Raw genomic sequence first — 12,377 nt, 5'->3', positions numbered from 1 at the left:
CTAATAATACTTATTACTTCATGTCTGAAATATTTTACATTTATTTTAAAAGTCTCAATCCTATCTGAAAATGAGAGTGACTGATACATGCCATTTCCTGACAGCACATTTTGTGCCATTCCATAGTTGGAGTGTATGTACATAGGGAACGTATTATCCCCAATAAAAACTGTGAACTTTCATGATCTTATCTCCTTCCTGAGAAGTGAGTTATCATTTTACAGGGAATTGGAATTATCTGTGAAAATACTTGTGAAAATTACAGAAATCTATTAATAATAATTGTTAGGTTTTGAAGGGAAGGCGAGGGTTAAGGAAAGGCAGAGAGTTGGCAGCTCTACAGCAATGCAGGTTTTATGTCCAGCACAAGACCTGTGATGGGGAGAACTAGCTTAGTGCCAGAACCCACCACTGCTTACAGGCTGGGGCAATTATAGGCCTGGGTGAGAGGGGTCAGGGGTAGGGAGGAGGGGGCGCGGCGGGAGGGTATGGTTTGCTGCCCAGGAGGATGGTGGGTTTTTTTTGTTTTTTGTTTGTTTTTTGAGGAGTCTCGCTCTTGTCGCCCAGGCTTGAGTGCAGTGGCGTGATCTCGGCCCACTGCAACCTCCGCCTCCCGGAGTTTAAGAGAGTCTTCTGCTTCACCCTCCTGAGTAGCTGGCTTTACAGGCGCGTGCCACCACGCCCGGCTAATTTTTTTGTATTTTTAGTAGCGACAGGGTTTCACCATGTTGGTCAGGCCAGTCTGGAACTCCTGACCTCAGGTGATCCGCCCGCCTCGGCCTCCCAAATTGCTGAGATTACAGGCGTGAGCCACTGCGCCCGGCCAAAGGATGTGCATAAGATGTTCCTGAGGCAGTTTGGCCTTTTTTCTGGCAGGATGTGATAGTGATCTCCCTTGGACCTTTTCCCAGCAGGATGTGATAAGAAAGTCAGGCAGCTGGGCAGGATGTTTCTCAAGGCCCTCCCTCCGTGGAATGCTTCACTCTGACCAAGGTCTGTGAAATGGCAGGGGGCTTACAGGATGGTGCAGTTTGGACTAACAATGATTATGTTATTTCAAAAATAGTGGCAGAAATAGTCCTACAGAAATCTATCTGTGACATGTGAAGAGGGAAAAAAGCAAGGTTACAGTAGAGTTTTAGCAAGAGTCTGAGAAGTCAAAGAATGAAGTTGAGACTGGCTGTGCTGGAACCTTGGACACATTATGCTTCTGTCTCCTATATGTATTTCTTTTTTCATACTTGAAAACATCGCTTATTAACTGTTTGGAGGGATAAATAGAGATAACAAATGGAAACACTTGTCAAAAAATAAAAGGAAGGCCGGATGAGGTGGCTCACCCCTGTAATCCCAGGAATTTGGGAGGCTGAGGTGGGCAGATCACGAGGTCAGGAGTTCAAGACCAGCCTGGACAACATAGTGAAACCCCGTCTCTACTAAAAATACAAAAATTAGCTGGGCGTGGTGGCGGGTGCCTGTAATCCCAGCTACTCAGGAGGCTCAGGCAGGAGAATCGCTTGAACCCAGGAGGCGGAAGTTGCAGTGAGCAGAGATTGCGCCACTGCACTCCAGCCTGGGTGACAGTGCAAGGCTCTGTCTCAAAAAATAAAAATATAAATGAGTAGGGAATCTGTGTGATGATGTGTATTTACTGCTCTACAAAATGTTCAGTGAGCACATATGAACTGGGTTTCAGGTCAATGGTAGGTACATGGGACACACCGGGAATAGGGCTGCCAGCTGCTGTGTGTATACAGGACTGTTATGTGTTTCCTTAGATTCTGTATTTGTCTTTTTGGTATTCATAAATCACAGGTTCAAGCTAACAGCCAAAGTTGTTAACTTCTCTGTCTGCAAGCCACTTACTCAGGTGTGTGTGAAACTCATATAAAAACAAAACTCCAGCCAGGCTGGGCGTGGTGACTCACACCTGTAATCCCAGCACCTTGGGAGGCCAAGGCAGACAGATCACCTGAGGTCAGGGGTTTGAAACTAGCCTGGCCAACATGGTGAAACCCCATTTCCACTAAAAATACAAAAATTAGCCAGGCATGGTGGCGGGTGCCTGTAGTCCCAGCTACTTGGGAGGCTAAGGTGGGAGAATCGCTTGAACCTGGGAGGTGGAGGTTGCAGTGAGCCGAGATCATGCCACTGTACTCCAGCCTGGGTGACAGAGCAAGACTCCATTTCAAAACAAAACAAAACAAAACAACCCTGCCTTTAAAAAAGATACTCATTGTGTGTTATTAGGGAATTGCAAATTAAAGCAACAATGGCATACCACTACACACCTATTTGAATGGCATTTTAAAATCCAAAATACTGAAAATGCCAAATGCTGATTAGGATGAGATGCAAGAGGAATGTTCATTCATTGTTAGTTGGATGCAAAAATGGTACAGCCACGGCCCGTTGCAGTGGCTCACCCCCGTTATCCCAGCACTTTGGGAGGCCGAGGAGAGTGATCACTTGAGGTCAGGAGTTTGAGACCAGCCTGGCCAACATGGTAAAAACCCGTGTCTACTAAAATACGTGGAGGTTGCAGTGAACCAAGATCATGCCACTGCACTCCAGCCTGGGCGACAGAGCGAGACTCTGTCTCAAAAAATATATATAAATAAAATAAAATAAAATAAATGGTACAGCCGCTTTGGAAGACAGCTTGGCAGTTTCTTACAAGACTAAACATACTACATGACATAGAAAATTGCACTCCTTGGCACGTATCCAAATGAGTTGAAAATATCTCCACAGAAAAACTACACAAATATGTAGTAGGTTTATTCATAACTGCTAAAACTTGAAAGCAACCGTCCTTCAATAAGTAAATGGATAAAGAAACTGAGGTATATTTATAGAATAGAATATCATTCAGCCATAATTTGCACACAAATCTTAAGAGGTTTATTTGTAATAGCCAAAAACTGAAAGTTACCCAAACATCCGTAACAATTAAGTTGACAAAGAAAAATTGTGGTATACAATGAAATACTACTCAGCAATACAAATGAGCAAACAATTGACTCATGCAACAAGATAATGGATTAACCTTAAAATAGTTATGTTTACTGAAAAAGCCAGAGCCCCACCCCCTAAAAAGTACACACCATATGGTTTCATTTATAAAATTATAGAAAATGCTTGCTGTTGCTTGTGAATTGTGGAAAACAAGATGAGGAAAGATTGAGGATTATAAAGGGACAATCTTTTGTTGTGTTGGGTATCTTGACTGTGGTGGTTTCACAGGTGTACACACATGCTGAAACATAGCACATTTTACACTTTACATATTTCCAGTTTATTGCATGTTAATCATACCTCCATAAAGCTGTTAAATAAATGTTCCTCATTAAAATCTATATATACTGTTCCACTAGGAAAGTTAGATCTGTCAACTATTTTGGCTCTACCATATTCCTCTCCCTACAATTTAGGAGAGTGAGCCCTGCCTCAATGTTGGTAAAAATTGGTAAGCAATGATGTCCACATCCACCTCAGTCACTAGGAATGCTGGCTGGGTCAGAGAAGACCCATCCCTGGATCTCTCTTCTGTCACTGCTGAGGTTCCTGTCTGTGCAGGTCAACTGCCCAGGGAGACACAGGAATCCACAAACATTTAGATTATTTCCTCTGACAGTGGCCTTGGCCACAGGAGATACAGATGTCTGAAGGTCCTGAGAATTTCTATGCACTCCCATCCCACACCATCATAACTGCACCGAGATTTGTGGATGCCCCTCTAGAATGTTCGAATCTCCTTTTGTTTGCCACAGTCATCCCCACTCCATTATCTCAGTGTTTCTGTAGCAAGCATGATTTTCACATTGCCCTATACAGGTCTTACAGTCAATGTTACTTGCCTATGGGATTCTGGGTATCAAGGACTTGATCCTGTACAGGTACAGAAGACAGCAATCCCTCAACAGTGCTGGGGAGTACGTGACAGTTAAGGGACCCAACTTACGTTGCTTCCAGAAGCACAGGAGATTTTCACACTAACTATGCCCTCCTCACTGGGCTCACAGGAAATCCTGGCAGCCAGGCCACAAAGTTAGGCACAAAAATTTTTTCAGTCTTTCCTAGCAAGCCTAGGGCAATGGTGTAAATTAGGTCGAACTAGACTGAGAACTGTTTTCTGCCATCCTTTGGTCCCCTCTGAGGCACATAAAAGTGGTGCCCACAAAAGGTGCTACTCCCTTCATGACAGAACCCAATTCTTTTCTCAATCCACTCTACACAGTAACAAAATCCCCAAGAGTAAAGGCTGCCACAATAGGCCTTTATCACTGTATAAACCAGAGCAGCATGGGACAAGCAGTTCCAAATTTGGGCGATTTGGCAGTAAGACAAGTAAGTCACAGCTATCACGTTTACAGTTAACATTGTCCATGAAGATGGAAAATCGTGTCAGGAAATCCCAGCAGACCCTAGCTCAGGTCCTTTTGGCGAGAGCTAGCTCATGTTTGCTCAGAACCTAATCATGAGGGAAAAGATGAGGACTCTCAGTGGTAGGGGGTGAAGTGGGGTGGGGGAAGTCCTTGAAAATATTCATGATTACCTGTAGGGAACAGGAAAGAAAGCACAGAAGTCTGCCTTCCCTGAGCAAAATGGAGTGATTGACACACACAGCTGGTAGCAATAAGATGGCTTCCGCCACAGGCACTGGCAGTGATATAATTCCATCAAGAGCTCTAGACAGTTACAAAGTGCAACATGCCTCATGAAAGCCTCCCACATATGTGGTGCTTATCAGGAATGTCCCCAGGGTGGAATGAATATACAGTGCTCATCTGCTAGCTGATGGTTCTCTCACAAAGGGTACTCACAGAGCATTGCTCTGGTGTGAGTCCTATGAGGATGAACAAGATGACATATTTTCTGCATTCATAAGGCCTTTCTCTTGTGTGAATTTTCTGGTGTTAAACAAGTTTAAGAGATGCAGCTAAAGGGTCACCAAAACTGTTGCACTCATGAGCTCTTTCTCCAGTGTGAGCTTTCTGGTGACGAACAAGATGGGAGCTTCTGCTGTAGGCTTTCCCACATTCATTGCATACATAAGGCTTTTCTCCAGTGTGAACCCTCTGGTGCAGAATGAGGCCAGAGTTGCGGCTAAAGAATTTCCCACATTCACTGCACTCATAAGGTCTTGCTCCAGTGTGAACTTTCTTGTGTTGAACAAGGTGGGAGCTACTAATGTAAGCCTTCCCACATTCACTGCACACATAAGGCCTTGCTCCTGTGTGAACTCTCTGGTGCAGAATGAGGCTGGAGTTGTGGCTAAAGCATTTCCCACATTCATTGCACTCATAAGGCTTTGCTCCAGTGTGAATTCTCTGGTGTACAATAAGGTTGGAGCTGTGGCTAAAGAATTTGCCACATTCACCACACTCATAAGGCCTTTCTCCAGTGTGGATTTTTTGGTGTTGCACAAGTGTGTCTTTACGGCTGAAGGCCTTCCCACATTCACTGCACTCATAAGGTCTTGCTCCAGTGTGAATTATCTGGTGCTGAACAAGTGTGTCTTTGCAGCCAAAGGCCTTCCCACATTTGCTGCATACGTAGGACCTTGCTCCTGTGTGGACTCTCCGATGTTTAATGAGGCTAGAGTTATGGCTAAAGAATTTTCCACATTCTATGCATTCATAAGGCCTTGCCCCGGTATGAATTCTCCAATGCTCAATAAGGTGGGAGCTTTGGCTAAAGAATTTTCCACATTCACTGCACTCATAAGGCCTTTCTCCAGTATGAAATCTCTGGTGCTGAACAAGTGTGTCTTTACGGCTAAAGGCTTTCCCACATTCGTTGCACTTATAAGGCCTTTCTCCTGTGTGAATTCTCTGGTGCTGAACAAGGTGGGAGCTTCTGCTGTAGGCTTTTCCACATTCACTGCAGTCATAAGATCTTTCTCCAGTGTGAACTCTCTGGTGCTGAACAAGTGTGTCCTTGCGGCTGAAGGCCTTCCCACATTCGCTGCATGTATAATGTCTTTTTCCAGTGTGAAATTTCTGGTGCATTTTTAGGTGGTGCAAGTGAATGAAGGCTTTTCCACACTCCTTACACACATGAGATGTTTCTCCACTGTGGATTTTTCTGTGATTAATAAGAGCTGATTTCTCCTTGAACACATTTCCACATGGTAGGCATCTAAAGGGTCTTACCTCAGCATGAGTTATCTGGCTGTCAAGAAGAGTAAAGGTGTCCAGGAAGGCATTCCCTTCATCACCGCAACTGAAAAGCATCTGTCCATCATAGTCTCCTTGGTGTTGCCTGAGACTGGAGCTGTGTGGGAAAGACTCCACGCATTCAGTCCTTCTGCATGGACTCACCCTATTGTAAGTGGTCTGGTGCTGGAAAAGGCCAGAGCCAGCTGGTAAGTCCATCCCTTCCTCCCTGCACATAAAGGATCTCCCTAACATGCGGACTGTACAGCTCTTCACAAATGAGGCCCCTCCATCATCCCCTCTGAAGCAATTCTCTCCATTATGTTGCTTCTGGTGCTGGTAAAAGTTTGCACTGAATGAGAATCTTCTCCTACACAGCCCACGTGTGCACAGTTTCTGTGTAAGGTGTGATCCCTGGTGTTCGGCCAGGTGCAAAATGTCTTTCAAGAGTGGGTCACACATCTCACATGGGTGTGCTTTCTGGAAGAGACCTGGCTCAGTAGTCCTGACCTGTGACACTCCTTCTACAGAAACGCTCTGCTCAGAAGGTGCCTCATTTTCTGCTTCACACCAAAAACCTGAAAGCAAAAAAGTGCTGGTGAAGTGCATGCTGACTTTGGTGGGAGGCAGCAGCCCCATCACAAATGTGTGTCTAACACCAATACGAGTCCACTGGCTTGTTGGCAGGACAGCAGGGCCAGGATCAGTGTGAAGAAGGGCTGGTTGTCAGTATAGGGCCTCACAGAATGGAGGAACCCTAACTATGAGGTAAAGACCTAAAAACAATGGCATACAGGATAGGGAGTAGAGGTGAAGCCTCTACCTGATTCCTCTGCAAGAGAGTTTCAGCAGGGCCTTGGCGGCTGCTGTCAGGTGAGCTCTGTGCAGATGGGTATGTCCGTGCCCGTGAAAATCTGACTCCAAATAAGTAGCTCGTTCTCACGGACTATTTAATGTGCACAACTCATGACACATTAAAGTAAGCTAGTGTTGAAGATAGCAAGTGAAACATGGAGGCCAGAAAAGTGGGAAAACACCCAAAAGATGGAAGACAGGTGAGTAATGACAAATGGGAAAAGTGCCAAGAACGAGGAAAGAAAAGTAGATGTGAAGAATCACTATGGGCCTTGGCAACAAAGCACTGACAAACACAAAACAAGTTGAAGATTCGATTTGAATCCAACCATAACAGACACCCTCTTCCAGCTCCCATTCAGCAGGGCCATGCCCTCTGCAGGTCTCCTTTACTGTGGCTGCAGTGATGTCTGCCCTGTCAGGCACCCAAGGCTATCGGCCCCCTCCAACTGCGCAACTGCACGGGACTGAGAAAATGAAAGCTGTAACGCAAACAAAGGGCAGGTGAGTGGCGCAGGTAGACCCACTCCACAGAGAAAATAGAATGTTTAGAAAAAATACTCTCCAAGGCGGATGTACCAGGACAGCCCTGTAATCAACACAAGAAGTGATTGTGTCAGCTCCTGAAATTCTTGGCACAGTCAGGCCCCAGGAAATGTCAGCCAGAGGATGAGGGCAGAACCTAGGACAAAGAGGTGTAAAGATCATGACACCGACTCAGGCAGTGAGCACCTGAGCTGTGTAGAATCTGCTTAGCAGACTGAAAAACCCCTGAATCCTAACCTTTTCCTGCAAAGCTCTAGGGCAACAGATGTTCAGATTACCCAGTGAAGGCAGAAACACTGAACACGGCCAGCCCTAGAACCCACAGCACCTACTCTGGGAAACAAAGAAGGAAAGGAGAAGAGTCATGGATCTGGATGGACAGAAAGAGTGGCCCATGGGGAAGAGAGGAAGACTCAAACTCCACCAAGGACACCGGAGTGGGTGTAAAGGCCTGTGGAACACAGCCTCTGACATGGTCCCAGTGATCCCTACCTCTTGGTACTCTTGCCCCTGTGTAAGCCTCCTCACTTGATTGTAAGCTGGATGGACTTACTTATTTCCAAGGAATAGAATATGGCAAAAATAATCAAATGACACTTTCAAGATTAGGTTACAATCCTGGGCTTCCATCTTGAACATTCTTTTGGTCACTTGCTCAAAGAGAAGTTAGCTTCCATGTTATAAGGTACACTACAGAAAGGCCAGCTGAGGGAGGACTTTGACCAACAGCCAGCAAGGAACAATGCTCACAGTCCAACAAGCCGCAAGAAACTAAATCTTGCAAAAAGCAATGTGAGTGAGCTTGTAAGTGGATTCTTCTCAGGTAAGACCACAGCACTGGCTGAGAGCTTGATTAAAACTTCATGAGAGCCAAAAGCATCTGCATAAGAAGGTGTGATCAGGCTGGGCACACTGGCTCAAGCCTGTAATCCCAGCACTTTGGGAGGCCAAGGAGGAAGGATCGCTTGAGGTCAGGAGCTCTAGACCAGCCTGGGCAACGTAGCAAGACCTTATCTCTACAAAAAGTAAAATAGCCAGGCGTGGTGGCATGCACCTATAGTCCCAGCTACTCAGGAGGCTGAGTTGGGGGGATCACTTGAGCCCAAGAATTTGAGGCTGCAATGAACCATGATCACAACACTGCACTGTAGCCTGGGTGACAGAGTGAGACTCTGTCTGAAAAACAACAACAACAACAACAACAACAAAAAACCTCAAAATAATAAACAACAAAAAACGCTCTAACCAGATTCCCAATGCACTGAAACTGGAGAGATAATTAATTTTTATTGTTTGAAGTTACTAAGCTTTGGGATAATTTGCCATGTAGCATTAGATAACTAAAACACAGACTTACCTAGTGTAGCCACAAGTGCAAAGTTCTCCAGCATCACATCACGGTACAGGAATCTCTGTGCCTCCTCAAGGAGCTCCCACTCCTCCCGAGAGAAGTACACGAACACATCCTCGAAGGTCACACAACTCTGCCATGATGAGTACAGCTGAGTCCACAGTCAGAGTCTCTCCCCAGAACCCCCTCCTCCCCAGTCTACACACTCACACACCCACCCTCTAGTCCCTCGCCTCCCCAGCCTCCCAACTAAGAGGAGATAACAGACCTTGGCACCACTAGCGTCTGCTCTCTCCTCATGTCGCTGTCACCACTGTGTCCAGCCCAGAGCAGAACCAGGCAAGTGTGCAGACAGATGCTGTCTCAACTCTGGGTGCGGCATGAAGGGTCCCAAATACTCTCCTACCAACCAGTTCTCCTGGTGTCCAGACGATGCCTCTAAACACAACCAAACTTCAGCTCCATCTTCTCCCATGAGCTGCCAATACTAGAGTCTTAAGGCCACCAGTTCACACTCCTCCCAACACGCACATTACTCTTAGGACTACACCTTTCTCACATCTGGGATCCCCGCCACCACTGGCCCATGCCATATGCACCTCCATGACATCCCTCATCCCCCATGTCACTCTGCATGCAGTGTCCAGGAAGTGCTTGCGTCTTCACACTATGCACCACTGCCGCCCAGGTGCCTAAGCAACAGACCCAGTTTTCTCTCAGTCTCCAGTTTCAACTTTCTTACTGAATAACAGCATTACCACCATGACTTGAAGATACCCCATCCCACTCCACACACTGGCCACCATTTTTTTCAACTTCTTCAACAGAACTCTTCTCCAGAACTAAAAACCTGTGTGTTTTCTTGAGGCCTCAACTAAGATGTCGACTGAGACCTCTTAACCTAAACATGATCAAAGCCTAACTCCTGATACAACCACTAAAAATCATACCTGCTGCCAATTTCTCCATCTCAGTTGATGGCATTTCCATAATTTTACCAGCTATAGCAAAAACAAACCAACCTTAGGGTCATCCATGACTCTCTTCTCTCATTCACCCTTTGCATAAAAAAATCCAACCACCCTACTTAAAAAACAGAAAATTCACCAACTTCTCTCACCTCCACAGCCACACCTCTAGACCAGACACCATCAACACTACTGCAGTAGCTCTTCCCTCATGCTCACAGTCTGTTCTCAGCCTGAAAGCCAGAAAAAGCGTGCTAAAATCCGAGTCAGATCATCTCCCTCCTCTGCTCCAAATCTCCCACGACTTTTACCATACTCAGGATGCCTCGGCCAGCCATTCCTGCCTCACTCCTTCCTCTGATACCTGTTTCCAACAAAGGTAATTAAGACCTGAGATTCCCTGAGCGCTCCCAATCAATCCTACAAGCATTTGAGCGTACCTGTTCCTGGGTCTGATATACTTTTCCAGTACTCATCCCATTGGTCGCCAGGTGGGGACTTCTCCACATAACTCCATACAACTCATGGCCTGGATTCAGGACACTAAGCTAGAAATGACCTCCATTCACTGCCCTCTGTCTCAAGTGAAGAGAGTCATGTGAAGAATCCCAGGATATCATCACTATGTCTCATCAGAGAATCTGGTCAGCCTTACTTATAAAATACATACAAAACCCATACATTCTCTAACTTCTGCTGCCACCACTCTGACCCACACCATCAACGCTCACCTGGACTATTTCAGTAGACTTCATCTTGATCTCCCCGTCTACCCTATGCTCCCCAGTCTAGCCACTCTGCAGCCAGAGGGAGCCTTTTAAGAACTGCGTCGGAGGACCTCCCTTCTCTGTACCAAACCTTGCATGACTCCCAGCACCCTTAGAAGAGAGGACCAGCTCCTCGGGCGGCCATTCCAGGCCTGCCTCTGACCCCCTAGTCCCTGTTCTCACCAGGCACAGAGAGTTCCCGGAACTCTCCAAACTCATTCTCATCTCCATGCATGCATTTGTAAGAACTGCCCCTGCGCCTTCGAGTCCGTTCCACACCTTATGCCATTGATAAGGGGAGCGGAACCCCTCCACATAATGCGACGGAGTGACCACCCTGAAGTGCGCGATGAGGGCGAACATCCCAGGACACACCAACCAGGCCGGTGTGCGTTTGAGGGATGCCCCCACTCACCTGAACCCGGTCCATCAGCACCGCCGCTGCCATGAGAAGCGGGTGAACGTGAGAAGGGGATGGACAGGCTGTGCCCTGTGGGCTCAGCCGAAACCCCACGCATCCACCGCGCTGGACGCCCTCGGGCTGAGTGTAGCACTCCAAGTCTCAGTCTACCCGGTGTAAAAACGCTCACAAGACTAAGGCGGCTGCCTATGGGGGAGACAAGGACAAGAGGGCGTGTGTGGAGGCCTCGGTAAGAACCCAGCCCCGGCAGACACCTCCGCGAGGGGCCGCCCGTCCCACGACAGGGGTCATGGATTGTAACAAAAGCGTGGAGGGAGGTCCTGCAGTCTTCACTGTCTTTCTTTGCTAGGTTCCGAGAGAGCCGAGTAGAAAGCCGACTCGATCTCTAGGACTCAGCCTTCACAACCAGAATGCACTGACCGGGAATAGGAAAAATACGTCACGACGGCGACGCCAGAAGTCTCGCCCCTGCAGCCCAGAGCAGCAGGAAACGCCCAGTTTGTGGGCTGTCATTGGCTGCACGCCGGCTAACAATGAACTGGGCACAGATTTCTGGGTAATGTAGTTTGTACCCTGCATCCAACCAGGCAACGAGCGCTTTTCGGGTTCTCCCGGATGTCCGCCAAGAGGCGTCGCGCAGGGAGGGGGAGGAAAGACTGGGAAAACGGTGTCTCGGAGGCCACAGCTGCTTTTAAAGGGTATGCACCTTGATTTCCATGGCCACCTGGGACAATGCCACGCCACTGAAGTCGCCAGCAAGGGACGCATTCTTTAATCCTCCTGCTTCTGAGGCCCTGGGAAACCTGCTTCACCTCTCTCAGATTTGGGGATTGAAACGTATTGATAAATTGAACAATGTCAGTATTTCGTTTGTGGGCCTTTTTGTAAAACATTGAATGTCCTTCTAATTTTTCTAACATATAAAGAAAAGAGATGTAATTAGCTACCTTTCTGCTGGCTGTACAGGAAGCATGGTGCCGGTATCTGCTTCTGGTGAGGCCACAGGGAACTTTTATTCATGGCGAAAAGCGAAGGAGGAACTTACATGTAACATGACGAAAACATGAGCCTCTTCCAATTCATTGATTCCCAATTTGATATGTAGTTTTACAGCATCAGCTTCACTGTGAACTTAAAAAAACTGTAAATTCGTGGACCCAACCTATACCGTCTGATAAACTCTGGGGATGGGACCCTAGCTGAAGTTCAAGAACTGAAGGTCTTTAAAAGTCATTAGCCAAGAAAAAACAAAATCAGTAAGATGAAAAATACTACAACCAGCCTCATTAGGAATATGGGAAGTGAGGT

The 12,377-nt window shown here is 46.8% G+C and overlaps 1 protein-coding gene across 2 annotated transcripts; it reads right to left on the bottom strand.

The window, feature by feature from the left end:
- Window positions 1-2,816: 2,816 nt before the first annotated feature.
- On the bottom strand, window positions 2,817-11,507 carry ZNF304 (zinc finger protein 304). 2 transcript variants are annotated; one of them, XM_032171313.3, is made up of 3 exons: window positions 11,064-11,507; window positions 8,920-9,046; window positions 2,817-6,739 (listed from the first exon to the last, which is right to left on the bottom strand). In XM_032171313.3, the coding sequence occupies exons 1-3, from the start codon at window positions 11,094-11,096 to the stop codon at window positions 4,920-4,922; spliced, it is 1,980 nt and encodes a 659-aa protein (XP_032027204.1). In that variant the 5' UTR covers window positions 11,097-11,507; the 3' UTR covers window positions 2,817-4,919. The 2 variants fall into 2 exon arrangements, with proteins under 2 accessions (XP_032027204.1, XP_032027207.1); XM_032171316.3 differs by having other exon boundaries at window positions 9,182-11,480.
- Between the last annotated feature and the right edge of the window lie 870 nt (window positions 11,508-12,377).

The sequence above is a fragment of the Hylobates moloch genome, unplaced genomic scaffold (assembly GCF_009828535.3).
Source record: "Hylobates moloch isolate HMO894 unplaced genomic scaffold, HMol_V3 SCAFFOLD_12, whole genome shotgun sequence".
Classification (NCBI taxonomy): Eukaryota; Metazoa; Chordata; class Mammalia; order Primates; family Hylobatidae; genus Hylobates; species Hylobates moloch.
Note: the sequence above shows the minus strand (reverse complement) of the source record. Positions and strands in the feature narration are given on the sequence as shown.